The sequence below is a fragment of the Miniopterus schreibersii genome (assembly GCF_964146895.1).
Source record: "Miniopterus schreibersii genome assembly, chromosome: 7".
Taxonomy (NCBI): Eukaryota; Metazoa; Chordata; class Mammalia; order Chiroptera; family Miniopteridae; genus Miniopterus; species Miniopterus schreibersii.
Genome location: NC_138108.1, coordinates 11897772 through 11924743, shown reverse-complemented (window position 1 = coordinate 11924743; position 26972 = coordinate 11897772). Strand labels below are relative to the sequence as shown.

The 26972-nt window shown below is 49.7% G+C and overlaps 3 protein-coding genes across 15 annotated transcripts; 1 reads left to right on the top strand and 2 right to left on the bottom strand.

Annotated features, from left to right (window-relative positions):
- Positions 1-457: 457 nt before the first annotated feature.
- On the bottom strand, positions 458-16051 carry ZNF142 (zinc finger protein 142). 9 transcript variants are annotated; one of them, XM_081143180.1, is made up of 11 exons: positions 15868-16051; positions 15483-15619; positions 14427-14740; positions 11717-12319; positions 10538-10690; positions 8773-9597; positions 6888-7065; positions 3276-6192; positions 2544-2649; positions 1174-1358; positions 458-1072 (listed from the first exon to the last, which is right to left on the bottom strand). In XM_081143180.1, exons 3-11 carry the CDS (start codon positions 14704-14706, stop codon positions 1040-1042), a joined length of 5280 nt encoding a protein of 1759 aa, XP_080999306.1. In that variant the 5' UTR covers positions 14707-14740; positions 15483-15619; positions 15868-16051; the 3' UTR covers positions 458-1039. The 9 variants fall into 9 exon arrangements, with proteins under 9 accessions (XP_080999306.1, XP_080999305.1, XP_080999302.1 ...); XM_081143181.1 differs by lacking the exon at positions 458-1072 and adding an exon at positions 1795-1900 and having other exon boundaries at positions 1237-1358; XM_081143179.1 differs by lacking the exon at positions 1174-1358.
- Positions 16052-16169: 118 nt separating this feature from the next.
- Positions 16170-19937, top strand: BCS1L (BCS1 homolog, ubiquinol-cytochrome c reductase complex chaperone). 4 transcript variants are annotated; one of them, XM_081143165.1, is made up of 8 exons: positions 16170-16241; positions 17434-17798; positions 17899-18038; positions 18229-18423; positions 18694-18757; positions 18967-19136; positions 19343-19460; positions 19610-19928. In XM_081143165.1, exons 2-8 carry the CDS (start codon positions 17479-17481, stop codon positions 19860-19862), a joined length of 1260 nt encoding a protein of 419 aa, XP_080999291.1. In that variant the 5' UTR covers positions 16170-16241; positions 17434-17478; the 3' UTR covers positions 19863-19928. The 4 variants fall into 4 exon arrangements, with proteins under 4 accessions (XP_080999291.1, XP_080999290.1, XP_080999293.1 ...); XM_081143164.1 differs by having other exon boundaries at positions 16191-16377; positions 19610-19937; XM_081143166.1 differs by lacking the exons at positions 16170-16241; positions 18694-18757 and adding an exon at positions 16290-16377 and having other exon boundaries at positions 18972-19136; positions 19610-19918.
- Positions 19938-20132: 195 nt separating this feature from the next.
- RNF25 (ring finger protein 25) lies at positions 20133-26696 on the bottom strand. 2 transcript variants are annotated; one of them, XM_081143488.1, is made up of 10 exons: positions 26632-26696; positions 24536-24610; positions 24180-24282; positions 24020-24087; positions 23853-23922; positions 22390-22461; positions 22146-22292; positions 21720-21812; positions 21316-21450; positions 20133-21121 (listed from the first exon to the last, which is right to left on the bottom strand). In XM_081143488.1, the coding sequence occupies exons 1-10, from the start codon at positions 26670-26672 to the stop codon at positions 20540-20542; spliced, it is 1386 nt and encodes a 461-aa protein (XP_080999614.1). In that variant the 5' UTR covers positions 26673-26696; the 3' UTR covers positions 20133-20539. The 2 variants fall into 2 exon arrangements, with proteins under 2 accessions (XP_080999614.1, XP_080999613.1); XM_081143487.1 differs by having other exon boundaries at positions 20139-21121; positions 21720-21809; positions 26632-26694.
- Between the last annotated feature and the right edge of the window lie 276 nt (positions 26697-26972).

The window sequence follows — 26972 nt, the reverse complement described above, 5'->3', positions numbered from 1 at the left end:
TGATTTATGTCTGCTGTCCCAGCATAATTATTAATAGTACTCTCTTTAATTTCCCTACTGTGTCCCAGGTTAGATGATTATAGTCACTGTGAGGCACTGAGAATTCTGCTTTAGAGATTTACCTCCACCCCTGCAATAATTTGCCTTTCACACTATCTTTGTGCTTTAACTCTAGTATAGTTGCTGACCCAGTGTGAGGACTGATGTTGAATTAAAGCTGCTTCTATGAGGAAGCTTGGTGGGTGGCAGTCCTCCCTCTACAGGTAGACAAAGTGGCTCAGAAATAGGGAGCAGAGCAAGGGCCAAGACAGGCTCTAGAATAGAGGAAAGGCAGACCTGGCCCTGTTTGAGAATCAATCACTCAGTGCAGATGGAAGGAGAGTAAGAAGAGGCAGAGGTCTAAGAGTGGACAAGCAGATCAAGATGACAGCCTGGAATGTTGAAATAGGGACATGGACGCTACAAGCTAGTGATCATTCTGTTTAACATGCTTTATAGAGCATTAGGCACAACAGCACATGCGGTTCAGTACAACTGTTTTGAGGATGGTGAATGAAAATAGGACTTGACATAGCAAGGAAAGAAAAGATGGAATTGGTAAAACCAAGATCTTATGGTCAGGGACTTTGGTGGAGGGATGGTGAAGAAATTAGGACCTCACAGGTTAAAAACACAGTGGTTCTCAACACAAAATCAATTTGTGGTTCATGTCTCTTTTACGTAGTTGTCAACTTCAAAGTACTATAGTCAGAGTCCTAGGACGGTTCCAGACAACCTGACACTCCAAAGCCAGCCCTTCCTTATGCTTTGAGCTTCTCAGGCTGGCTCTGGTTCCAGCCTGCAATCCTGGACCACACCCTCCTCTTGTCTGGGAGATGGGCTGGGCCCTCAGCCCTCAGGTCCAGTTGGGGGAGCAGAAGGAGCAGGAGGGCTGGGATCCTCCAGCTGCACATCATGCAGGTGCACCGTGGGGGTGGTGGGGTCTTTGCCCACGCCTTGGTTTGGGTCAGCCTGGTCAGGGTGGTGCCTGCGCACATGCTTAACCACCTGGAACTTCTGCTTGGCCTTGTAGCTGCAGAGACGGCAGAAGAAGGGGTGGCGGTCGGTGTGGGTGAGGGCATGATGGCGCAGGCCCGCAGCCCAGCGGAAAGCACGGTGGCACACGTTACACACATAGGGCTTGGCCTCGCTGTGCTTGCGGAGGTGGGTGCGCAGCAGGAAGCGTGTCTTGAAGGCCTTGCCACACTGCTCACACATGAAGGCCCGTGCTTCCCGGTGCCTGGTCTCCTGGTGTACACGCAGTGCATCGGCCCGGTTGGTGCAGTACTCACACTCGGGACACTGGTATGGCTTCAGTCCTGTAGGACATGGCAGACAGGGAACAATCACCACTGAAGGGGGTGGAACAGGGTTCAGCAGACCATAAGAGTCACTATGATCTTGGGACATAAGGAACACAAGCAGCAAGCTGACTAATACCATCTCTTTGGAATATTCCAGTCTTGTCTGACATTTTTGTCCCTTTCTCCCAACACGGCCCCTTGTATACCATGGGTGCTCAACAGTCACTGATAACTAACTGGACCCTTAAACAGGCACCTGACAGCAACGGACACTCAAATATGGTAGGGTTTCCAAATGGGAAATTCCAACCTCCTTCTGGTCATGGGGTACTCATGGAAGCTGGGGATGCATTTAAATATAACTCCTGCCCTAGCTGGTTTTGCTCAGTGGTCAGAGCGTCGGCCCGTAGACTGAAGGGTCCCGGGTTCTATTCCAGCCAAGGGCACGTACCTAGGTTGCAGGCTCGATCCCTGGCCCCGGTTGGGGAGTATGGGGGAGGCAACCAATTGATGTGTTTCTCTCACATGGATGTTTCTCTCTTTCCCTCCCTTCCACTCTGAAAAGCAATGGAAAAAACATCCTCAGGTGAGGATTAAAAAAAAAATACAACTCCTTGTTCAATTCAAGAAGTCAAAATGTTCAAGAGGGAAGGGGGTAGAGGTGAAAGAAGTGGCATTCATAGACCCAGAGGGCCTTGAAACACATCTGCTCAATTCCTTCACATGAGGAGATCATGTGCATCAATCACAGGCATATAACCATTAACCATTTTCTGAGAACCTGTAGTTTGTGGACTCCATAAGCGGGAGAAAAATAGGGTAAGTTAAAACAGGTGAACCTTCCCACTTTCTCCTCGTTACTCGTGATGGTTCCATCGGGTCTGTAGAAACCAGGTAGACGTGCCCTTGGTCATTCATGTTTGAGTTGGGTTCTCAACGGGAGGTGGGTGACCTGGTACCACAATCTCCTGGGGAGCCTTTGAAAAGTATACATACCCAGGCTCAGGTTCACCTCTCTTCTGATTCTGATAGGTCTTCAGTGGGTTGAGGAGCTATTCTAGCCATTTGACCTACCCACTACCCCAGTGTGAAAACTGATGTGCACCCTGAATCTGAGTAAGGACATATACCACCTCAGGAAGTTGGGTGTGCCAGGGAATGGGGGAACCCCTTGGGTCTGTCAAAACCATGCAGACTCACCTGTGTGCTTGGTCATGTGGTACTTGAGCTGGTTGACCCACTTGCACTTGTAGCCACAGTCAGGGCACAGATACTTCCGTTCCTCCTTATGGATCCGCATATGGTACTAGAGGAAGGGAGAGCAAAGAATATGCCCAGAAAATGTGCACCCCTGGGTACTCAATGGATGAGGAAATGGGGGAAGAAGGCAGAGAGACTGTTGGCAGACAACCCTGTTCCCTGCTCCCATCCTATCCATATTCCTGTTACCAATTAGGTTCCCCAATCTGGCCACTTTGACACCAACCTAACCCATTTGGCCTATCCCTAGATCTGCCCAGACTATCTCAGCTCTGCCACTTTATTTCCTGTGTCTTTGGGTAATCTAACCCCTAATTCTCAGCTTAATAATCTGTAAATAAGAAACAGTAAAAGTAGCTATATCTCATATTTTTCAAAGGGTTAAGATTAGTGCCCAGCATAGAGTAAGTGCTCAATAAATATTAGTTGTTATTATCTAGATTATCACCAACCAATTACATGCCTTTATCAAATTTCATACTATGGAATTTTATCTTCATAACAACTTTATAAAGTACTATCGCATTTTTACAGATGAGGAATCTGAGGTGTGGAAAATTAAGGAAATTGACAAAGGTCATAAAGCTAATATTTAGGAGACTTAAGATTAGAGAACCCAGGCAGTTTAACACCACAGCCTGTACTCCTGGCCCCCTTGGTCCCTGACCTTACCTTGAGGCGAGAGGGGTCAGCACAGGCATAGGGACAGAGGTGACAGCGGTAGGGCTTTTCCCCAGTATGAATGCGGCTGTGCCAGGTGATCTTCTGCCGGTTCTTGGTGCTGTAAGCACAATCGGTGCACTTGTAGAGCCTGGTGCCCCCATGCCCTCTCACATGGTGATCTAGTACCAGCTGGTGGCGGCACGCGAAGTCACAAAAGGGGCAGCGCAGAGGGGGCTGGCCAGCATCCCCATCTGAGGCTGCTGCAGCTGAAGTCTCCTCATGCTGTTCCAAGTAGTGCTTCACCAGGCCCACCCGCTCCCGGGCAGCAAAGTCACAGAGCTGACAGCGGTGGCTAAAATGCTGCTGCCTCCGGTGCTCATCCAGTGCTGGTCGGCTGGGAAAGGCCTGCTGGCAGGCCCCACACTCAAGCCGCGGGTGCTGTTTACACGTGTGTCCTCGCAGGCTGGCAGGGCTGGGGCACAGGAACCCACAGCGGGAGCAGTTCAGGGTGCCCTCAGTTGCCTCTGCAGGGGAGCCGGGGACAGGGGGTGTAGGCTCGGGATGCCGGCGCAGGGTGTGCTGCTTGAGTGCTGTCTCAGAGCTGAACTGAGCCTCACACTGGGGACAGGCAAAGGCTGGGTTGCCCTGGTGGCAGCTGTTGACATGGCGAGTGATGTCGTGGCGAAGGTAGCCACTATAGTCACAGAGTGGACAGAAATGGGTGGGTGTTTTGTCATGTACCCTCAGCCGGTGTAAGCGCAGTTTTGAGTTAGTACCAAATGTCTGGGGACAGGAACTACAGGGGATGCGGCCAACACCTGTGTGTCGGGACTGGTGAGCCTCCAACCGGTAACGTCTAGTGGTGGAAAAGTCACAGAAAGGGCACTGGTGTGGCTTCACTCCCTCGTGCTTTAGCCGCTGGTGCTGCTGCAGGCACCTGCTCTGTTTACAAACAAAGCCACAGTCCCCACACTGGAGAGGGGGCCGGGGGCCACGGGCTGGGGACACAGAGGGGTGCCTTCGCTTCTGGTGGAGCTTCAGGGCAGCAGCAGCAGGAGTGGTGAAGGAGCAGAGGCTGCAGTGCAACTCTTCAGATTGCTCAAGGGGGCAGCCCCTGGTCTGGTGAGTCCTCAGAGCCCGCTCCTGCTGGCAGCTAAAGGGACACGTAGGACAGGAGAAGCGAGCCGCCTTCTGCTTTGGAACCAGAGCTGTGTCCCCATCACCAGGGCTGCACTCTGTACTCCCACTGTTTAGGGGAACAGAGTCCCCATTGCTCAGTGGGGACACAACAGGCGGGGTCTGAGAGGCTCCTCGCTTTCCTGCCCCACTACGTACCCCCCGGCAGCCTTCAGCCACGTGGGAAGTGATGGAGGAGAGCCGAGAACAAAGGAACATGCAAGAGTTGCAGTGAAACTTGCCCTGTTCAAAGTGGAACTTCTCAGGGGTCTCTGGGGATGAGGAGCTTCCTTCAGGAAGTACTGTGGAGCTGGAGAGTGTGGCCAGAGGCTCCTCTATTTCTTCTGGTTTCCTAGGAAGCTCAGGAGCATCTTTTGGGAGCACTACCTCTATTTCTAATGGTGCAAGTGGGGGCTTCCCACCTTCTGCAGCCTCTGAGGCCTGGGTGCCAGTGGGCAGAGGATGCAGAGGGATAGGTGAATCTGCTCTGGGCAAGCCCTTGTTCTTTTTGAGCAGAACAGGGCACTTCTTCAGCAGGTGGGTACTAAGGCCACGCTGTTGCTTGAAACTAGCCCCACACTCAGGGCACAGCAGGGGCTCTCGGCGGCCCTGGCACCCAGTCCTGGAGTGCAGACTCAGGGCCTTCTCCCGGCGGGTAATGAAAGGGCAGTGTGGGCAGCGGAAGGCCCGCCCCTCTCCCTGTATCACTACCATCTGAACCCGCCCCTCCAGTACCAGCGCCTCTGCTTGTTCTTTGTCCTGTCTCCTCAGGGCCTTGAGTAATGACTCTGACTCAGGGAACTGGGGCAGGACTGCTGTCTCAGTGGGTGGAGTTGCCTTGAAGGTTCCCACCCAGCTGTTAGGGGGTTCCTCAGAGGAAGGAGGATTTCGGGGGGGCTCAGGGATTGGCTTTTCCAGAATGGGCTCTTCTTCAGAACCCAAGCCCGAAGTGCCAGCACCTTCAAAGGTAGACAGCTCTGTCAAAGTCCCATCTGGCTCTTCCAGTCTCAGGGGCCCTGAGGGATCCAGGGCCCTGAATTCTACAGGGGCTGTCTCAGTGATCTCCTCCAGGGGTGGCTCGGCCACAGGTTCCAGTTCTACTCCCAGGGCCTCTAGGTGTAGTGTGCAGCTGCCCTCATCTACCTCTGCTGAACTTGGGCTGCCAACGAGGTCATTCCCTTGGGGAACTTCATTGCCATCCTGTCTCCCAGCACTGTCCTCACTGGCCTCTGCCAGAGCCTGGTCCAAGCTGGGGTCCTCCACAGCCCCAGGGTCATGGTCCTGCCCCACAGGCTGGGCCGATAGCTGGCCTGAGGACTCTGAGTCTGGTGGAGGTGCCGGGCATTGTCTGGCTTCCTCTGGCTCCTGGCTGGCATAGCGGAGCTGCCAGACCTGGTCCCCGGGCACATAGCCATGGGCCTTGCGCTTGTGGAAGAAGAGGGTGGTGTTGCTGAAGGTGCGATAGTCACAGAGGGCACAGCGGAACTCACGGAGGCGGGTGTGTTTGCAGTTCTCATGGCTCAGCAGGGCCTGCTTGTGGCGGCTCTGGTAGCTGCAGTAGCGACAGGGGTAGAGTGGAGCTGGCTTGCTGGGGTGGTGCTGGGAAGCCATGTGCTTCTGTAGCTCATACTTCCGCTTGCAAGCAAAGGCACACACCTCACACATCAGGGACTTGCCCTGGTGTCTCAGCTTGTGGCTGCTCAGCTGATCAGCCCGGTGGCAGCGGTAGGAACACTGATTGCACTGGTATCTGATGAGGAAGGGGGGGGCGGGGAGAGAGGGAGCAAAATCACAACTATAACTCAGCAATAACAACTAACAGTCACTACTTACTATGGGTCAGGCTCTACACTCAGTATTGTACATGCATCATCTAACTCGATGTTCTTTCCCACTACCCTATGAAATAGGTGTCCAGTGAAGGGCAGAGACAGCCTAGCTTCAGGGCTTCTGTTCCAGCCCCTACTCTATATTGCGCCCTAAAGGGAAGATATCACGAATCACCAACCCACTGTGGACTTCTAAGAGGCTGACATGCCTACAGCTCCACAGGGCAGGCTTCTGTTCCTAGTTCCCATTCTCCCATGGAGGCATGAAAGCCAAAGAGAAATACCCTGCCACCTGTACCCAGAGGGGAAGTGGTCAGGATTGGGGCGACAGTGTAGTCTATCTACTTTCCCAGGACTAGTCTCTGAGAACTCAAGTGACACCTTGGTGTCTAGGCCTATACTCTGGGTCTATACTCCCTTCTCTGAGCCCAGAGATCTCTCACCGTGCAGACTGGGCGACAGGCACAGAGGCAGGCAATGGAGCTGAGGTGGCAGGAGCAGAGAGGGCTTTACAAGGAGTCTCCCCAGGGCCAGAAGAGCATTGGGGCCACAGCTAAATTCAAGAGGAGGCTAGCTTAGCCTGAAGTTCTAGGGATAGGGATGGAGGCAGGCATACCTGAGGTCCCCTAAGTGTTTTCGCATGTGCACACTGAGGTAGTGCTTCCACTTGGTGACATAGCCACACTCAGTGCACATGTAATCCTTGGTGTTGGAGTGGGTCAGCATGTGCTTGGATAGGTAGCTCACATCTCGGCACGTGAAGTCACACAGCTCACACTTGTGAGGTTTCTCACCTTATGTAGGGGTGGGGGTGGGGATGAGAGGGGAGAGAACACAGGTCACACACAGATCAAGTGAGCAGACAGACCATCTTCCCCAGCAGGTCTGTCTTGATGCTAGGCAGGAGCAAAAGCTTCACGTGCTGATAACAAGAGTTGATGCGACTTCGCAGCCCTCTCAGACAGCTCCTCCTCCGCTCCGACACCAATGAAGAGGAGAAGTGAAGACTGAGCTTTGCAAAACTAGCTTTAAAGTCCACTCCTGACTTGTTATACAGCTTGCTGGCACTAACAGCCAACTGCTCCACATAGCCCAATTCGTTTCAGTTTTGTGGAAGAGGAGAAAAATTAGGCAATACAACAGTGGTTAAGAACTCTGACTCTGGAATCCAACACAGCAATGAAGATATTAATAGTCAAGATGTATATAGTGCCGGCTCTGGCCAGGCACCCTTTTGAGCACTTTATAAGAATGCCTCTCGCTCAATCCCCACGACAGCCCTATGAGGCAGGTGCTACGATTATCTCATTTTACAGAGGAACAAGCTGAGGCACAGAGAAATCACAGAGGTATTAAGTGGTGGCTCAAATTCCAACTTACTACTATATGGCTCTGGGCAGGCCATTTAACCCAAGTCTCAGTTTCCTTGTTTCCAAAAAGAAGGCAACTAAATACTGACCTCACATGATTGATATGAAGATTAAATGAGATGTCCCAAAGTCCTCCATGATGCCCAGCAAGAACTTGAGGGCGAGCTGTCCCTGGTGTTGGTCAGTACCTGGCACTAAGAAGCTGGGGGCCAGGTTTTTTCAGGACCCTTCCCTATGATCCCTGCCCACCCACTCAGCCCCTTTCCCTATGGTGAGAGGCAAGCAACACAGTGTTCTGGCTCTGGTTCTGTTACTAGCTGGGTGATTCTGAAACAGGCCATTTTCAGAGTCTCTCATCCTTACCTGCCTTTCTTACAAGATACTCATTATGGATTAAGTCAGATAACATATATGAAAGAATCTGTAAACTATAAAGCACTATGTAGATGTAAGATTTTAGAAAAGGTCTCATAAAATGAAATTTTGTGACTAAAGCATGTATCAATGGGAACAACAATGGCTTTGTACAGAACTGCTTAAAAACTATCCTCTTAAACTAAAGAGTCTTCAATGAGATTTTTAAATGTCTTACACAGAGATCACAAATGCGGTGATGCTGTGGCAGGAAACCTGATCTGATTGTCTCACTCAAAGCATCAATAATGCTGGTAACCAATTAAAAGTCTGACTTGAAATATCTGCAAATCCAGGTCACTGAATGGGCTCATGTTTCAGTGTCATGGTTGCCAAAGCTATAACATGTATGGATGGCACAGACCCCTTGCCCCATCTCTCACAGCACATCCCAAAACTTGAATTGCAAAGGAAGGTTATCTGTCCTCATCTGGGTTTCTTTACTTTAAGAGGCTGGGTGTTCACACACCCAAGGCTGACTAGGGGTGGGCATAACTGGACAGGGCCTTACAGATAGAACACAATGGCACAGGCTCTGGGTCAGACTAAAGCTCAGCTTAGTGACACTCAGCTTAAGGCTCATAAATTCCAAATACCAGATTTATCTCTAGGAATACTAGGTCAAATGAGACAATGAATGCAAAGCCCTTCATGTGTACGTCTGCCACCATCATCATCACCACCATTATACTATAGTGAAGAAGGAAGCCACCTCACCTGTATGCAACAGCATGTGGCGGATGAGCACTCTCTTGTGGGCAGTGGCAAAGCTGCACTCAGGGCACTGGTGGATCTTCTCATGAGCATGCATCTTGCCCACGTGATCCTGGTAGGACACCGGGTTGAAGGTGGCGAAGGGACAGAAGGTACAGCGCAACTCCTCACTGCCAGGGTGGCCCTGCTTCTTGTGTTTGCGGAACAGGTGCTTGTTGGAGCAGGCGAAGTCACAGTGGGGGCAGTGGAAGGCATAGTGGCTCTTGTGGTGGGACTCCATGGCTTCGGCTGTGGCAAAGAGCATGGGACACGAGTGATGGCGGCACTCCACAGCCCGCACCCCATGGGTCTCCTTCAGGTGCTTCATGAAGGCCTTGCGGTCGGGCGCTGCATAGCTGCAGCCTTCCTGAAAGCAGCCCAGGGGCAACGGCTCTGCTGCCGCTGCTGCTGTGTGACTCTTGAGGTGCTCCTTAAGGGCCTGGCTGAGGCGGAATTCCTCCCGGCAGACAGGACAGGCATAGGTGTCTGAGTAGAAGTTGGAGATATCCTCATGCATGCTGGCCATGTGGCGGTTGAGTGCGTTCCTCTCCACTGCACTGTAGTTGCACAGTGGGCAGCGGTGGGCCTTCTGGCCCAGCTCCCGCAGCAGATGGGTCTTCAGCTTGCTCTTACTGGTGAAGAACTTCTGGCAGTTGGGGCACTGGAGGCTGGGGTCTGGGAAGTGGAGATGTAGGTGCTCCACCAGGTGGGTCCGCTTCTTAAAGCAGCGCTTGCATTCCGGACACATGTGGGTCTTAAAGAGGGACTCGGTGCCAGGAGCCACATCCCCTGTGAGAGGGAGAGGCAGAGAAGGTTGAGAACAAGATTCTTTGACAGATCAGGGGCTGGATGGATCATGGGAGAAGCACAATTTTCCCAGACACAAACAGTGTGTGCCTTTCCCCTTCCTCTTTAGGAAACCAAACAACAGCATCTCAAATATTATAGTCTCAAAGAAGACAAGAAATTCAAGTATTTAGAGAAACAAAATCACAAGAACTTCTGAGACAGTGCTGTGGCCTGTCTGAAGTGCTTTACCCAGCCACCCACTCACTACTCCTGAGCCTCTGCCTAGAGTTGCTCAAAAGAACAATCTGGATGGAACATTCTTGTTTTTCCTGCCCAAGTTCCTGGGGGCAGGCGGAAAGATCAGCAGGTTGGTTGGAAGGAAAGGAATCTCATGGGGAATGAGCAGAAGAGAAGACAGTAAAGTATTCCAACTTCCAGACATGGGCTCATGAGTTCTAGGTCATGGGGAGCTGGTATAAATATAATCAGATTTCTCCTATACACCTGACAGTAAACATGCTCCCTGTGCGATGGGTTTCAAATGCTGTTCTATTGAGTTGGAAACTGGGAAGCAAGGATTCAGAAAAAACAAAAAATCTTAGGGGGCTCAATGCCAGACAAGACAGGCTACTGATCATCAATAACCTTTGGCATCTTTAAACTATGGATATTATCCGTTCCTTCCCTGCAAAAGAGTTTTCTGCCCGAGGAAAGCCAGCCCAGGAGAACACAAACTCTTTTTACCCCTACATACTGTGTCACTAGAGTCTTTACCCATTTACCATTTATCACTTTCCCACTAGACATGTCAAGGTGGACTGTTAAGAATGAAAGGATCTGAACCAAAGCTCAGGAAACTAAACCTAGAGCCTCAACACCAGGCTCTCCACAATCCATTCCTCCCTACCACCAAGAGGTTCAAACCTAATCATGTCATTACCTTCCAAATGCTGAGCCCCCTGGCCTTTCTGGGAGTCCTCCAGGGTGCCACTCTCCTCCTCTTCCTCTATGTCCTCTTCAGCTGACTCTTGCCCAGGCAAGGGCATACCTGCTTCCTCTGAAGGCTGTCCCTCCCCTGGGGGCAGTTGGGGAGCTGGAGACACATAAAACTTGATGAAGTCTACAGGGGCCAATGACAGCACTGAATGCTTGTACTTCTTTTCTTACTGGCTGGCAGAATCAATCACCCCTTCCTCATTTAGCATAAGGGAATCTTGGGTTCTTATAGGAAGACCAGGAGCAAAGCCACCAGTAATGCTCCAACCTAAAGTAAATAATTCCTCAGACCCTTTGAAGATGAGAGCTTTGAGGTCACTGGAGTTGGGGGTAGGGGACTGAGAGGTAGAGAATGGGTGGACTGCACTTCCCTGGCATAGGTCCCCAGGACTAAGGGCTGCTGGCTCAGTGCCGGTGAACATACCCTCAACTCTAAACTTCTCTACTGAGAAACCCAACTCAGCAATTCAGGGTCATACTGTCGCCTCAAATCTATCCCTTCTATTTCTCAACAGAGGCAGCTGCTTTGGTAAGGCAAAGACCTATGACTATTTCCCAGGAAAAAAAGGGTCTTCTGTTTGGGAGCAGAGCACAAATGAGCCTTAGCCAAATTTTCTCATCAGAATCCTGGCCTCTCCTGGCCTGATTTCTCTATTTCCTCCTGCTCCTCTACTCAACCCACGTCCTTTTTTTGAGACTAAGAGGAGAAAGAATCAGTGAAGGAACACCCTCCCCAAAAGTTTCTTTTTAAAACAACCCCAGCTTCTCCTACCCAATCCTATTGCTCTAAAAGGTCATCAAAAGGCATTCTACCAGTGGCTATGGGCATTTTAGCTCTTGCCCTCCGAAAGTTCTGAAATGAATCAGAAGAGAATATTGGTTAAGTAACTTCAAAGCTACAGTGTAGCTGAAGCCAAATTTCACTCACTGTCACAGACAAAGACTTTCTCAGTATCCCATATATTCTGACTGGTCCAAGCTTTCTGAATGCCTTCCCACGTCAGTCAGTAGTTCTGTCCTCCTGAGCCACTACTCTGGATTCTCTTGTATTCAGACACATACCCATGGCACTAGATACAACTGCCTTTCCAGGTGGCATACTCCTAGGCCCCTGGCCTCATACCTGGCAGCAGCTCCTGGGCTGGAAGACCCTGAATAGCTGACAGTTCTCCCTGTGTCCTGGCCCCATGGCTGCGCCGATGCTGCCGGAAGAGTTTGACGTTGGAGCCCATGAAGCTGCAATGGTTGCAGTGGAAAGGGTAATGGGCCTGTCGGTGCAGCTCCATGCCCTGCTGGCTCCCAAAAAGCAGGGGGCATCCCCGGAAAGAACAGGGCACAGGAACCACCACTCTGTGGGTCTGCCTCAGGTGGAGCTGCAGACCCTTACGATCTTCAGCAGAGAACACACAGTCATACTCTGGGCAGGAGAAGGTGTCAGGAGGGCCCCGGTGAATCTTGAAGTGGCTCTTCAGGGCCTGGGGTTGGGCAAACTCCTGTCTACACACAGGGCATGGTAGGGGAATATCGGGTGGGCTCTGGCCCTGCAGAGGGCCAGGGAGAGTGAGGTTGCTGGGGGGTAGCTCCACAGAGCACGGGGAGCTAGAGAGGACCTGCACAGGCTGTATAAGGGTCTCAGTGCACTGGTGCAGGGCCAGCAGAGTGGGCTCTGCGAAGCTCTGCTCACAGCGCTCACAGAAGTACACCTCCACCACCTTTACCAGGACACCTGCAGGCAGAGGACCAACAGAGAAAGGCACAGAATCAGATAGAATGAGACTCAGAGGAGTTAGTTACTAGCAGAAAATATAGGTGAATCTTTTAATATTTATAGAATGGAGATAGACTTTAAGTCTGGTTCTGCACCCAGACTGTAAGCCTCACGAGGGCAGGAACAGTCTATCTTGCACATGCGTTTGGATTCCCAGTATCTAGCACAATACTTGGCATAAAGAGGTACTTAATAAACATTTGTTAAATGAATGTAACAAGCATTAATCAAATCCAGAAAGCATTAATAAAAGGCAATATATTTTGCCCAAATAAAAAATTAGAAACTATAAAAAAAGAAAGAAAATTATAATCTGGAGATAATATTTGCAATATGAATGACAAAGTGTTACTTTCATATTCTGTAAAGAGATTTCCATAGGCACAGCAATTCACAACATGGAGAACATCCTATTTGAAAAGAGCCAAATCATGTTCATAATAATCACTGCCATTTCTTAGGCAATGGGGAAGGCCTTGATAAAGAAAGACCAAGCACTCTCTTGGTCCAACTGCCCTATGAGCAGAGGGACTCTGTGAGGTTAATGCCACCATGTTTATTAACAGGGCCATGGCTCAAGCCCAGATTTGTCTCACATTTATTCTGGTGGTCCTTTTTATTATATTTTCGTTGAAATAAAAATTCAGTGCAACAATTCAAATGATACAGAGATGTATTTTTTTAAAAAGCCACGTCACACAGTTTAGTCTATATCCTCCCAGGTCTTTTGGGGTCATTTTTCTGCAATTTGCTTCTTTTTTTCTTTGCTATATATCAAAGATATTTTTCTCTGTAATTTAGATCTACCTCATATTTTTTGTCCAGTTCGTAGTGCTTCAGCACATAGATAAATCGAAATGAAATTTTGCCCTCCCTGATGGACATTTGAGTTGTTTCCAACCATTACAATTAAAGCCAGCCTACACATCCTTATCTCCGCATCCCTGTGTGTGTGCACGAGTCTTTCCATAGGACAGATGCTGACAAGTGGAATTACTGGGTCAGAGTACACATATTTTAAAATTTGTTATGTAGATAATTGACCTTTAAGAGATTAGCTAATTTATACTCTCCATAAGCTATAGAATAGGGTCTGTTTCCCCATAGCCTCACCAACACTAGATATTATAAAGATGTTCAACTTTTGCCAAAGTCAAGAAACAAAAATGGCATCTCATAGTTATTTTTAACTGGAATTTATTTGTGTGTTAGTGAGATTAAGCATCTTTATGGTTATTCACTATTTTTATTTCTTTAGTCAATTTCACATAGATTTCTTTTCCCCTTTGTTTCTTTTTCTTACTGTGGAGCTCTTTAAATTTTAAAGGTATTAACTCTTTCTTATACATTGCAAATGTTTTTCTCAGGTTTGTTTTCTATTTATTATTTCTTTCACCACATAGAAGTTTAGAAATATTATGTGATCAAATTAGCTAATCTTTCCCAGTATATTTTGTACCCTGCTAAAGGAAGTTGTGACAACTGTAGATGAAAGATGGCAGTTAAAAAACAGGGAAGCTACTTAAAATAAAAAGTTGTAGATGTGGGAAGAATAAAGGGGAGAAACTTTCTTCCAGCATAAGTATAAATGGTCAGCTCTCACCCTTAACCACATGCCTTGGATGAGTTAAGTGTTATACACAAGAAACTGGGGCAGGGAAATACCAGATTACCTCTGGGAAGCCCTGCCAAGGCCTGGGTGAGGAGAGAGGCTGGGCCTTTTGCCTAATCTAATCCCTGGGTGCAGTTCCTGGGAAAGAATCCCCAAAGATTACTGGAGTGAGGATTGGGCAGAGGTATCCGAAAGGTCTTCCTTTCTGGATTATTGCCAAGCATACAGGATGCTCTCCCAGGGAAAAATCGCCAAGAGCTTGGTATAAGGTTGTGTACCACCTTGCCAGCCTTCAATCAACATTTACCAGCTGCAAATCAAATTACATTTTGTAGTATAAAAATAGGATGCTACCTTGTGTTCTCATTCTACTTATATATACAAGGATCAAAAACAGCAGACAAAACCTCAGGGCTGTTTGTCGCACTGGCCTGCTAACAACTGCATTCGTACCTGGGGTCTCTCCAGGAGCACCTGGCGACAGGTTTCCAGCTACTGCTTCTACAATGATCTCCATATTCCCTGTGTCCTCTTCAGTTGTTGTGGCCTCTACCAGCAGGCAGCTTGGGTCAGCAGGCAAAGGTGTAGGGTTCTCAGATGGACAGGGGCTCTGGATGGGCTCCAGGATTCCAGGGTTAGAGAGAGGTGGTGGGATCAGCAATAGCTCAGAGCACAGTCCATCCATCTCCACAGTGCTGTTGGCTGGCTGTGAGTCCAACATGGGGTCTGTCATCACCACCAACTTGTGTGTTGTGGTCTCTTAAGTGCTAATAAACCAACCATAAGAGAAACCAAACAAAATATAGTTAGATCTCTCACTTTCTTCCCAGTTGGTGTGGGTGGACAACCTAGTGCCTGCCCACTTAGGCATTTCCTTGCATGGCAACATGCCACAACTAGTTAACCTAGAAGTTTTCTTTTTATGACAATGTCTAGAACAAAAAGTATAAAAATTATAATAGGGCCCAATATTGGGAGAGAGAAAATAAAATTTGGCCAATATATTAAACACTGCAGGTTTTTTTGTTTTTTGGAGCTAAGTGACCTTGGTCAAATCATTCAGTGATCTGGGTCTGTTTTCTTATCTGCGACAAAATTGGGTGGGGTCAGGGCTCTCAGAGGTACCTTCCCCTTTTAACATTTTATGATCTCATTATTCTTTAGCCAGGGTTTGAGGTACTTCTGGCCCCTGCTGACCTCCCCTCTCAACAGATCTCGGAACCAGTCATACCAATGACTTGCCATTCCCCAGAAGCACCACATTCTCTTTTGCTTCCACACCCTCACACATGCGTGTGTCTGTCTCTGTCTCACCTTCATGGGCCTTTCCCCCTTCTCCATCTTTCTTGTCTGGCTAAACAACTATCCTTTACAAATCTACACATATATCACTTCCATTGTGAAGGCTTCCTAACAGATTAAAGGCAGAGAGAAGACCTGGGGAATGAATGAGACCTGGCCTGGGTACTAAAGCACCCGGTTTCCACCTGCCTGGGGGCTCTGACTCACCGAGTGGATCTGGACAGATACAGTGGCCTTAGCTTTCTTGTTTGTGAAGTGGAGGCGATGACAGTGTCCACATCGTTGGGCGGGTGCGGGAATCACAAGAGCCAGAGAATGGGAAAGCCGACTTGTAACCTGCAAGGCTTGGGATGGACAATCGTCATGATTATGGTCCTGAAGACAGGCAGCGGGTAAGCGGGCGCGGTCCAGAGCAGTGACGCGACTGAGGCACCGGGGCTCCTGGGCCCCACTCGGCGTGTTCACCACCTCCTCCCGAGGGTTCTCACCTCCCAGGCCCACCCTCATCCTGGGGCACGAGAAACTTTTGCCTCCAGCTCGCTCCCCCTGCATTCCCTACTAGTTCCCGCCCCGCAGCCGGCGACTTACATACCGACCCAGGGCCGGAGGGAGCCGCATCTCTATGGTCGGCCAGAAGCTGGAGCCGCCTCCGGGACACCCTTTATGCGACCGCCTCCTGCCCAGCGGAACTCTAGGGCAGCGGGCATAGGGAGGCCACTCTCTCTTCCTCTTGGCGGCGGGAGGAGTGCTCTATGGTTTTCTCTATCGGCCCCTCCGCCCCCCCGACTCCTCCAGTCTTGAGGACAGAGGAGGAGTACCATCGAGAATTGTGGAGCAGAGTGGCCGGGCCTTCTTGGTGGGCGGGGCGGGAAGTAGATGCAGGATCTCGGGGGTGGGGCCCAGCGGAGCTTCCCTGGAGTGCGGCGGGGTGAAACCATTGAGAGGGAGGGCCAGAGAGTCACGGCGGTAAGGGGGTGGAGTGGCTCAGTATCCCAAACCACGTTGCTGGAGGCGCGAGCTGGGGTGTGGAGGGGCTTCGGGAGAGCGCGTCCGACCAGAGCCCGGAGCGGGAAGGGCTTTGTCTGTGGCCTTCCATGCATAGGTATTTTGGAATTCTGTATCCAGCTCTGAGCCTCAGCGGAGGTCACTGCTGTCAGTTCTTCGTCCCGCGTGCCAGGCGCAGAGCTAAGTGGCAGGGGGCAGGGGAGGCGTATTAGAAACCAATTGGCTTCCTACCCCTCGGGATCTTACCGTCTACAATTAGACCCAGTCACGTTTTATTGCGGAGGATTATGAAAAATCTCCATGGAGGAAGTAGCAAATGGGCAGGATTTCAGTTGGAGAGAATAAATTAGAATAGGCTTCCGAATCGAGAGAACTAACTGCTTGAGCCAAGAGGCGGGAGGTGGTTCGCATATTTGTTCAACAGTTTAGGAGCTAAGCCATGAAAGATAGGTAGGTGGGGGGCTTTGACTACCAGGCAGAGTTTTTACCTAATTCAGGGGCCTTTTGAGAGGTGCTGGGAGTAGGGAGAGAAATAGGATTGAAACTGATATTTATGAAGAAAGACCTGGACCCCTGTGTAGCAGTTTAGTGAAGCAGGAGATGGAGAACGCCCCCCCCCCCCCCATTAAGGTGCCATTTCAAGAACTAAAAATTTTAAATATCTCAGGTGGGAGATATTAAAGGGCTAAAGAAGACATTATGAATTGAATATGTAAAGGAGAGGATATTTGAAGGACATTACTCATGGTGACAAAGCATGGTGGTTACTGACAGGTCAATGGAAGAGAATGGCTTCATCCCCTGCTAAGTTGGTTGGTCCCAGGGACTACAAAAATTCTGTCCATTATCCTGTTGTGAAGCCAGTTACATTGTTCTCTTAGGATTAAAGAATCTCCAGATATAGTTCCCTGGCAGAAAACTGAAGTATGAACAGGGTAACGGGCAAAATGGGACAAGGGGCCTAGAGTCTCAGCCCTTGCATTCCAACACCACGGCCACCTCATGAGGGGAGGATATTGAAGTGCACATTAGCTGACCTGTCTTTCCTGCTCCCAGCTTCTGGAAGAGGGTGGGGGGAGGGGAGAGGAGGGATTGAGGAATCCAGTTTAACTAATCTTGTTTTTTCCCCATTTCCACTGCTCCCCATCCCCAGGTTTTGAAATTGCCTCAGGGCCTATAAGGTTGTTTCCCTTTCAAGATGCCGCTTTCAGACTTTGTCCTGACCTTGAAGGACAATCCCTACTTTGGGGCTGGATTTGGGCTGGTGGGTGTAGGTACCGCCCTGGCCCTGGCCCGGAAGGGTGCCCAACTGGGCCTGGTGGCATTCCGGCGCCATTACATGATCACACTGGAAGTCCCTGCTCGAGACAGGAGCTATGCCTGGTTGCTTAGCTGGCTCACCCGCCACAGTACCCGTACTCAGCACCTCAGCGTTGAGACCTCATACCTTCAACATGAGAGTGGTCGCATCTCTACTAAGTTCGAATTTGTCCCCAGCCCAGGAAACCACTTTATCTGGTAAGGTTGGGAGGCAGGGAGGGCTCTGAGAGTAGAAAAGGAGAATGAGGCAGCCGGGTTTGACCCATTCATTCACCCCATTTTGACCATTCTTATTCAGGTATCAGGGGAAATGGATCCGAGTAGAAAGAAGTCGAGAGATGCAGATGATAGACCTGCAGACGGGTACTCCTTGGGAGTCTGTCACCTTCACAGCTCTGGGCACTGACCGCAAGGTTTTCTTCAACATCCTGGAGGAAGGTGTGGGGTGATGACACAAGCAGGCTCTGTGGGGAGTTGCAGGGTTGGGGCATTTGACATCAGAGGAAGAGAAGCTTGGAGGATCTGAGCCCAGGGGAGCAGGGGCTAGGTTAAATTGTTTTGGCACAGCTCTACTTTAGTGGCATGGCAGAGAGGAATATTTGTTTTGTCTCATCTCCTTCCCTCTCAGCTCGAGCGCTGGCCTTGCAGCAGGAAGAGGGGAAGACAGTGATGTACACAGCCGTGGGCTCTGAGTGGCGCCCCTTTGGATATCCACGCCGCCGCCGTCCTCTGAATTCGGTGGTTCTAGAGCAGGGTCTGGCTGACCGGATTATCAGAGATGTCCGGGAATTCATTGATAACCCCAAGTGGTACATTGACAGAGGTAAGCAGCAGCTGGAGTCTTGGCCAGGCTGTTTTTGATGTGGTGTTGAATAAGAGGAAATGGGCTAGTCTCTGTGGCCAGATGGGGTGGATATACAGCTCTAACCCAATTCCCAGAGATGAAGGGGAAAGAAAAGTTGCCTACGGGGATGATTTCAAATACCAAGGTCCTTGGGTGTCCAGGGAACAGGGTTGGGAATGAATGTGGACATCTGGGGCAGACTGCATGATTGATTTTAGGTCTTGATGACAATCCCGGCTGTATTCCCAGGCATTCCCTACAGACGTGGCTATCTGCTGTATGGGCCCCCTGGTTGTGGAAAGAGCAGTTTTATGTGAGTAGAGTTAACATTTCTCTTTTGGAGAAAAACTGGGTTGATGGGATTAGAAAGAGAATGTGGGAACCAGGGACCAGGATAAACATAAGGCATGTGGAACATTAGGGTGGGTGGTGGAAGACACACCTAGTATAGTCAGGAACAAGCAGTTGGGCCCAAGGACAAATTCCCAGATTGCTGACCACCTGTCCTCCCATCCTCCATAGCACAGCCCTGGCTGGGGAGCTGGAGCACAGTATATGCCTGCTGAGTCTCACAGACTCCAGCCTCTCTGATGACCGGCTCAACCACCTGCTGAGTGCGGCCCCACAGCAGAGCCTGGTGCTCCTAGAGGATGTGGATGCTGCCTTTCTCAGTCGAGACCTGGCTGTGCAGGGTAAGTGAAGGGAATTGAGGGAAGGGATGCTTCTAAATGAGAAATAGTATAAGTAGAAACCCAGAAGGCTGATGGGGGATGCCTGGGTAATAATCAGAGCCCAGAAGAGGCTCAAATAAGCAGGGGAATGCGGTGGAGAATAGAAGGGGCTAATTTTAAGTAGGGCTATGACTGATCACCCATGCTTCATCTCTATCTTCCTCTAGACCCAGTAAAGTACCAAGGTCTAGGTCGTCTCACCTTCAGTGGACTGCTCAATGCCTTGGATGGTGTGGCTTCCACTGAGGCCCGCATCGTGTTCATGACTACCAACCACGTTGACAGGTAGGAAGGAGTGGGGCACGGAGACTGTGAGGCTAGCCTTCACCAACTCAGTACCTTGGGAGGATCAGGAAGTTAAGAGGGGACCATCATTTTGGGGGTACCAGTGGTACTATACTACCTGTGACTCTGCTTTGCTGCCTTCTCTTTAGACTGGACCCTGCCCTGATACGCCCAGGGAGAGTAGACCTGAAGGAGTACGTGGGCTACTGCTCATACTGGCAGCTGACTCAGATGTTCCAGAGATTCTATCCAGGCCAAGCACCTTCATTAGCGGAGGACTTTGCAGAATGTGTCCTTCAAGCTACAACTCAGATTAGTCCTGCCCATATACAGGGCTACTTCATGCTGTATAAAAATGACCCGACAGGGGCAATTCAAAATGCTGAGTCCCTGAGGAGGTGACGTTGAGGCTGTGCTCAGCTGTCCTCTAGGGGAGCAATAAACACCTGCCGCACTGCTCTGGTCTCTGACCTCCCTATATTGGTACTTGAGTAAAGAGCAGGTGCTGCAATCACAGGTGCCTGCAGGGGCATCAAGCATCCACCTATACAAGTGTTAGTGACAAAGGGGGAAGAGAAGACACTACAGTAAACAGAAAAGTACAGTCCTCCACCTGAAAGCACATATATATATATATACGGTATCCTAAAGAAATGTATGCACAAACTTTGAGTAATTATAAAGGCAGTGTTTATTAAAATATATTTCGAAGTGTGTATACATTTTTTTGGGATACCGTGTGTGTATATACACACACACACATAAAATGTGGGTATACACAGTGGGTTACAGGGCAGGGTGGTTCCTGCAGATTGCTTAAATGTTGGCAACCACTAGTTTTCCCTGAAATCCACTACACTAGCTGAGATGTAAGACTCCTCCTGACCTAGACCTGAATCTCATGGGATAGATCTCAGGGTAAAGTTGGGGCTACTCTCCTACAGTTCAGCCTTACTAGGAATTTAGAAAGACAGCCATACTTCAGAGACTTGGTGCTACTGAGCAAAGAAAGCCAAACAAGGCTAAATCTCTTTATTGCCCCCCTCTTACCCCCATTTCCCTGTCCCCCCATAGTACTGCTAGGAACCATCCTCAGATTCCAGGCTCAAGGGCTCCCTTCGAGTACCAGGTGGGTAGGCTCCCCGACCCCGAGGTAGGTGGGGATAGGAAGAACCTGCTGTCCGACTCTTGGAGCGCTCCCAGCGAGCACAGTCCCGACTCCTGCGGCGCGGGGGACCCTGCCAGTTGCCAGGCCCATTCTCTTGGGAAGGACCTTCAACCCCTTGGTTATAGGGTTCTTCTGGCCTTATGTCCATTGGCTCCTTGGGGGGCCCCTCAGGAGGTGACAGTTCCTGAGTATTATTGGTACCTTTTGGGGCATTGTACTCCCCTCCCTTTAGGTGCCTCCGTTCAGGCTGTCTCCAGGGGCCTCGACTGGCCCGGGGGGGATCTAGGATAGCTTTCTGTGTCTCGCCCGACCTTTGCTGATTTGGTCCAGTCCCTGGAATCTTCTCGCACGTGTACTGGGAAGCCACAGGCAGAGGAGTTGACTGGGTAGGTTGGGCAGCTGATGAAGTGGACAGTTCTGTGGCAAGGGCACTGGGTTGTTGGGATCCTCTGGAGGCATCTACAGCTGACTCAGGTTCCAAATGGGCAGGAGGCTAGAAAGAAGTGAGTACATGCAGTGAAAGACATTCAGCTTCTCAATGCAGGGAACTACAGGCCTCTCCCACACACAGTGAACTGACCACCATCAGCCTATAACCGCCCTAGGTGGAACAAAGCTCACCCTAGGGCAAAGGCAGAGGGGTGTTCATAGGAAGCTTGGCATCATTGCGGGAAACCATTTCCTCACCTGCTGGAGGCTGATAAAGTACCGGTTACGCTCAGCCTCAAGGTCAATGATGCCCCCCCTCTCCTGCTGCCTCTGGTAGAGCCGCTTGAGCTCTTCTTGCTGGCGCAAGCTCTCTGCATTGGGCTTGTACAGCTCCTGGTGGGAAGGGAGCAGATTGGCAGGGAGGGAAGCATAAACAGAAGGTAGACCTGAGCCCCCTGCTCTTCTAGGACTGCCTCAGGAGACCTGCACACGGTTTTAGGTTTTATCCCTCAGATTTAGGCTCCTAGATGAAGCCTTGGGCTCCCAGTGGGGTCTGTGGTGTTGTAGAAGTCCCAGGTTCAGCCCAATCCCAGAGCCCTTTTGAGGCAAACAAGATGGCATTCCTTCCCCCTTGGAAAATGCTTAGAAGGGACTTCCCTTACCATGGGTTGTTGGGGTTCAGGGGCTGCTTTCAGTGAGGCAAGGTCATACACGAGGGGCTCTCTGCACACTGGACACTGCACACCGACAGCCTTCTAAAAAGAAAGGAGAAAACCCCACCCCTGCTTCATGGCCCAGGGTGACTGCCAGCTGCCCAACCCAGACAGACAGCCTAATCTGCTGCGGGCTAGGATGGAAGGGCACAGGCATGCCTGTTGAGCAGTGAGGTGGGACAGATTAGGGTGGTTTAGCTAGAGGTCTGGAACCCCGTGACACTGCATCTAGTGTGATTACATGTATACAGGATGCCCTTTTGCTAGACTGAAGTGAGTGGTCATGAATAGGACAAGGTTAACAGCCCCTGGAGTGGAGGGAGAGGAAAGGTTGTGTCCGCTGTGTCAAATGTGAGCAGCGTCTGGTGGGCTCACCTGTTTGGTTGCGGCATGCTGCCGTTGTTCCTGTTCCTGCTCCTGTCCTTGTGCCTGCAGCTCATGCTCCATGTGCTGGATGTAGCGAGCAAGACAGTGGCAGTGGAAGTAGTGGTAACAGGGCGTTTTGGTAAAGGCCTCGTTCTCCTGAAGGGAGTATGGATATAAGGCACTGCGTCAGAGCTCTCTCACCAGCCCTCCACTGCCCAGCCCAAGCAGACCCCAGGGCGCGACAGAGACCCACCTGGAAACCGTAGAGGCAGATGACGCACTGGCCATGGGGGATGTTGTTATCCGTGAGAATTTCCTTCCCTTTCTGAGAAGAGAAAGGACACTGTTCAAACGAGGCAGCAGCAAGAACTGTGAGCAAAGCCTATCTGCTGCTCCCACAAGTAGCTGGCTGGACTGGCTCCCACCAAGCTGGCCTGTTACCTCATGTTCACACATTTCTGTCTTGGTGATGCCCCATCTGCTTGGAATCAATCCTGCTCTAAGTCCCTGCCCTGCCTCCCCCAATCTGCCCAGCTTCAAAATCCAATTTGTTTCCCCACTCATTTACTTAGTCACCTTTAATAGCTCTTGAGAATGAAAATAATATACCTTACAGAGAAAAAAAGTTCAGTGAAAACACATCTTCTGGGAGACCTTTCTTGGTTGCCTTTGAAATCATTGCCCCAGTGAGTTTGTTCGGGAGTAGGCTTTCAGAAGAAAGTCAAGGTATGGACAACCCAAAGGAATAGAGAATTCAAAAGGCATCAAGTTGCCCAGCCAGCATGGCTCAGCGGTTGAGCATCAACCTAGTATCCAGGAGATTGCGGTTCAATTCCCAGTCAGGGCACATGCCGGGGTTGTGGCTTGATCCCCAGTGGAGAGCATGCAGGAGGCAGCCAATCAATGACTCTCTCATCACTGATGTATCTCTCTCTCTCCCTCTTCCTTCCTCTCTCTGAAACCAATAAAGATTATTTAAAAAAAAAAAAAGGCATCAAGTTGAACTATCAAATATGCATTTGCACTGTTATTTCAATAGCTAATACTCTGGAATTCCACAAAGTTCAAAGCTGCATTGTGGAGGCTTAACTCAGGACTGCTACGATGGTCCATGCACACTCACTCTGACACCAGAGACCACCTGCCTTTATTCTTTTCTGAACATTTCTCTAAAAATGTTCAGAGAAGAATATTCCTCAAAGTAGAGGAAAACAAGGCTGTATTCAATTGTGTGTTTTTAATCTCAAACAGCAAAAGTGACCTGTGGTTCTAGGTGTCACTTCATATGGGTTGTTTCCTTCACTAGGATAGAAGCTCAGTAAAAAACCATGACTTTTTCTAGTCAGCTCTAATGGCAGACTAGCCTTCAAATGTTTGTGGCAAAGACCCTCTAGGTGGGATCCATCTTGCTACTTTCAGTTGCCAATGCCAAGAGAACAAAAAATGCACTGAAGCTGAAGCAAGAATAATGCAAGTTATGAGGAAAAGTAATTTTCTATCAAGATGATGGAATAGGCAACTTGGGAAAGCTATAGAACTGCTTTTTGGGAGATTTTTTTTAAACAGAAGAGAGTCTCATCTTTCTGGATTTAAACCTACTTAAACAAGGACTAAATGAACACAGATACACTCACGATTCTAGGCTATGGCTTCCCTTGAAAGAAACTGCTCTAGCTTGAAGGGAAGGACATCTCCTAAGGCTAGAACACCTCTTACCTCAATAAGTTCATAGAGCATGGCAGTACCCAGCCCAGCTGTGGCCACGTGGCTCAGTGCCTGTGAGATCCTAGAGGAAGAAGGCAAACCAAATGTTAGGCCTGCTCCCTTCCCTCACCAGACTGAGCTGTATCTCGAGTTTTCCCTGTTCTGACCAGCCCACTTACTTGTGGATCTGTTCATCTGAGAGTCCTCGGGGGTTACGAATAGAGATCTGTGGCACCTCATTGGGATACTTGTAGGAGAAAACCACAAGTTACTGCTAGAGTACTCTACCCCAGGACCTCTTCCTTTCCTCCCTTTGCTGCCATAAGGTAGGGGACTCACCTGTGCTGGGACCTGAAGCACCAGAGTGAAGCAGACATACTGTGAATCCTGGTCTTCTGCAGTGGCAGGGTGCAGGGTGATGTACACCTCCCATGGTGAAGATCTGTAGGTGGATGAAGTGGAGACCTGGGGTGTGACTGGGTAGGGGCTGGAGGGTTGGGGAGGATGGGGGTGAGATAGCAAAGCGGGCAGAGAAAGTAAACACTGGGCTCGCTCTTTTTTGGGGGGTGGGGAATGAAAGGAACAGTCTTTATCTACATGAGAGAAACATTATCTCTGAATCAACACTCACAGATTCTGCATGGAATCCTCTCATTTCTAAGGGGACTCATGCCTGCCCCTAGTTGAATACATACCTGCCATTTCCTTTAACCACCTGTAGTTCATCCAGATAGATAGATTCTAACACCTCAATTTCAGAGGGAAGGACCCTAGAGAGACAGAGTTTGAGAGATCATTTCTGCCAACAGATAAGGAAACAGATTTCCAGGAAGGTGAAATGACTAGCCCAAATCTCAAGGCTTAACAGGCAGAACTCAGATGAGAGCCTGGTTTCCTGACTCCCTATTTAAGTTTGTTGCGCTATTATTCCTTCGTGGCCATCTCTTTGACCCAGAAATATGATGTCCATTGATTAACATCAAGGTTACCAATACCACTCTTGGCTTTCCCTACACTATGGTTCATGTGGATCCCAGTATTTACATATACTGCCAGTATCAGTCACCCTATCTCGGAGATACCAACCTGAACAGACCAAGATGATATAAAAGCTATGTAGTAGTGGAAGAGCCATCAGTCTTGGAGTCATTAATAGGTACCAATCACTTAGCACCCATGTGATCTGAGTGGTTACTTATCTCTGTAAACCTGAGTTACCTTGTCTAACATACATAAATAATACCATCTACTCTCTAGGGTTATTGTGAGGATGAAAGGGATTTGCTTATGTAAGGTACCTAGTAGCATCCTGGCCATAGTAGCTAGCCTACATTTGTATATAAGCTTTTCCCTTAAAAGGAAAGAAGGATGTAGTTAGTATTCAATGTGTTTATGACCCTGTTGTATAGCTGATCTACATCAACCTGTCCAGGTCAGAATCCAGTGGTCCTGATATAAATCAGAGAACACACATTTTTAATCACAGAAAGAGCAGTCATGATGACACTGAGGGTGACATTGATAATACATGAAAAGATGCATGCCTGGTTTGCTTTCTTGCTGTTCCTTCTTCACCAAGAGCAGTGCTGCTCTTAGCATGGCCTATACATTAGTGGTTCTCAAAACTTTTTTAAGTCTCCGAACACCACAAATAGCTCTGCAATCACTGTTGCCCTCTCCAAGGATCAAAGTGTCTACTCAGAATCTTTATATTCCCTTGAACAGGTTGAAAACCATGAGTCCAGATGGTCTCAATAAAGGCCAGCACTGACTGGGCTTCCTGAATCAATGAAACACGGAGGTGTAGCCTCCATCAAGAGGCCCTTCAATACTTCACTCAGCCTAACTGTGACTTGTGCCTTGATGTGAGGAATGGGATGGTGGTAAAGTGGTGACAAAAAAAAAAAGAGAAGGGGGGCAGAATATCCTAGTACCAAGGATGTAAGATTTGGATTCAGACAACCCAAATTTGTAGTCATAACCATGTACCTTCTGGCAAATCATTTTACCCGTCAGGCTTCATCTAGTCTCCTCAGATGCCTACAACTCAGTGAAAAGGAGGCGGATGTATGTTACAAATCCATCGTGATCCTCCCAACTATTCTATGAGGTAGATGCCACACCCACTTTTTCACAGCCGAGGACACTGACTCATAGAAGGTAGGTGGCCTGGTCAGCATCACACAGCTAATAAAATGTGGAGCGAACCCACATTTATCCTTTTTCCAAATCCCGGAGTCCTTTCAGGTTCTGGTCTCTTCTAAGAACGCTTGAGAAAAGGACTGAGAGAGCTTTTTGTGAAGTGTAGGGCTTTATTCAGACAACAGTCCTCAGTACTGTCAGGAAGGGAGAAGGCTGAGGAAAGCCTCGGCGGAAACAGGATGATCCACGGGGAAAGGGGGGCGGGAGCTGGAGGACATAGGTTCTGCGAGGTTAAAAAGGGAGGTGGGACGATACGATGAGCAAGGCATTCCCCGGGACCCTGAGCAAATCCACTTCAAGAAGAGACAATGGGATGGGATGAGGCCGGAGGAAAGAAGGGTCAAACCAGATAAGGCGCGACTCGCCCTGGCCTGATCAGCGCAGATCCGGTCGTCTCTCGCTTAGATCAGCGCCCCTCCACCCACCCGCTCCCCGGTCCAGAAGCTCTCTCAGAGAAAGATGTCAGCGTCTCTGTTATCCCTCATTCCTCGCTCCGCCCCACATGCCCGCCATACGGACAGTCCGCGGCCGCCGCTAGTCCCCCGAACCGGATCCAGAGGGTCAGCCAAAGCCCATGCCCCAAAGTTACCAGTCCTCCTCCCCTGGAGCTGTCGAAGAAGATGTCGCCATGTCTCCTCCGGCCGACAGCCGGAACCGGAAATACCCTTGGGTTTAGGAGGCGGAAAGTTAAGGAGCTGGCGGCTTGTAGCTAGCGGCCGTTTCTAGGCAACCGCAGACTCTGGGTCTTTAGTGGGTCCTGATAGTCAAAAGGCGGTTCGGAATTGCCCTGAAAAGTGCCTAAGGAAGGTCCACCGTCTCCCCCACACTCTGAATGCCTTTATCCTCTGGCCCTCTGACCAGCTGTAGAAAGCACAATTGGTAACAATGGGAGTCCTTTAAAAGAGACTGGCAGTGGGGTGGAGAAGAATT

Bases quoted from the DNA above. Each gene is read 5' to 3' on its own strand.
- ZNF142 (XM_081143176.1), bottom strand. From the start codon at position 14,706: ATGACAGACCCCATGTTGGACTCACAGCCAGCCAACAGCACTGTGGAG. The intron at 7,066-8,772 runs GTGAGGTGGCTT...CCCCTACATAAG, and splicing joins CCACATGCTGTTGCATACAG to GTGAGAAACCTCACAAGTGT. The intron at 1,359-2,543 runs GTGAGTCTGCAT...CATGTCCTACAG, and splicing joins CCACATGACCAAGCACACAG to GACTGAAGCCATACCAGTGT.
- BCS1L (XM_081143164.1), top strand. From the start codon at position 17,479: ATGCCGCTTTCAGACTTTGTCCTGACCTTGAAGGACAATCCCTACTTT. The intron at 18,039-18,228 runs GTGTGGGGTGAT...CTTCCCTCTCAG, and splicing joins CTTCAACATCCTGGAGGAAG to CTCGAGCGCTGGCCTTGCAG. The intron at 19,137-19,342 runs GTAAGTGAAGGG...ATCTTCCTCTAG, and splicing joins TCGAGACCTGGCTGTGCAGG to ACCCAGTAAAGTACCAAGGT.
- RNF25 (XM_081143488.1), bottom strand. From the start codon at position 26,672: ATGGCGACATCTTCTTCGACAGCTCCAGGGGAGGAGGACTG. The intron at 23,923-24,019 runs GTAAGTGGGCTG...TTCTTCCTCTAG, and splicing joins TCAGATGAACAGATCCACAA to GATCTCACAGGCACTGAGCC. The intron at 22,293-22,389 runs GTGGGTCTCTGT...TACTCCCTTCAG, and splicing joins TCTGCCTCTACGGTTTCCAG to GAGAACGAGGCCTTTACCAA.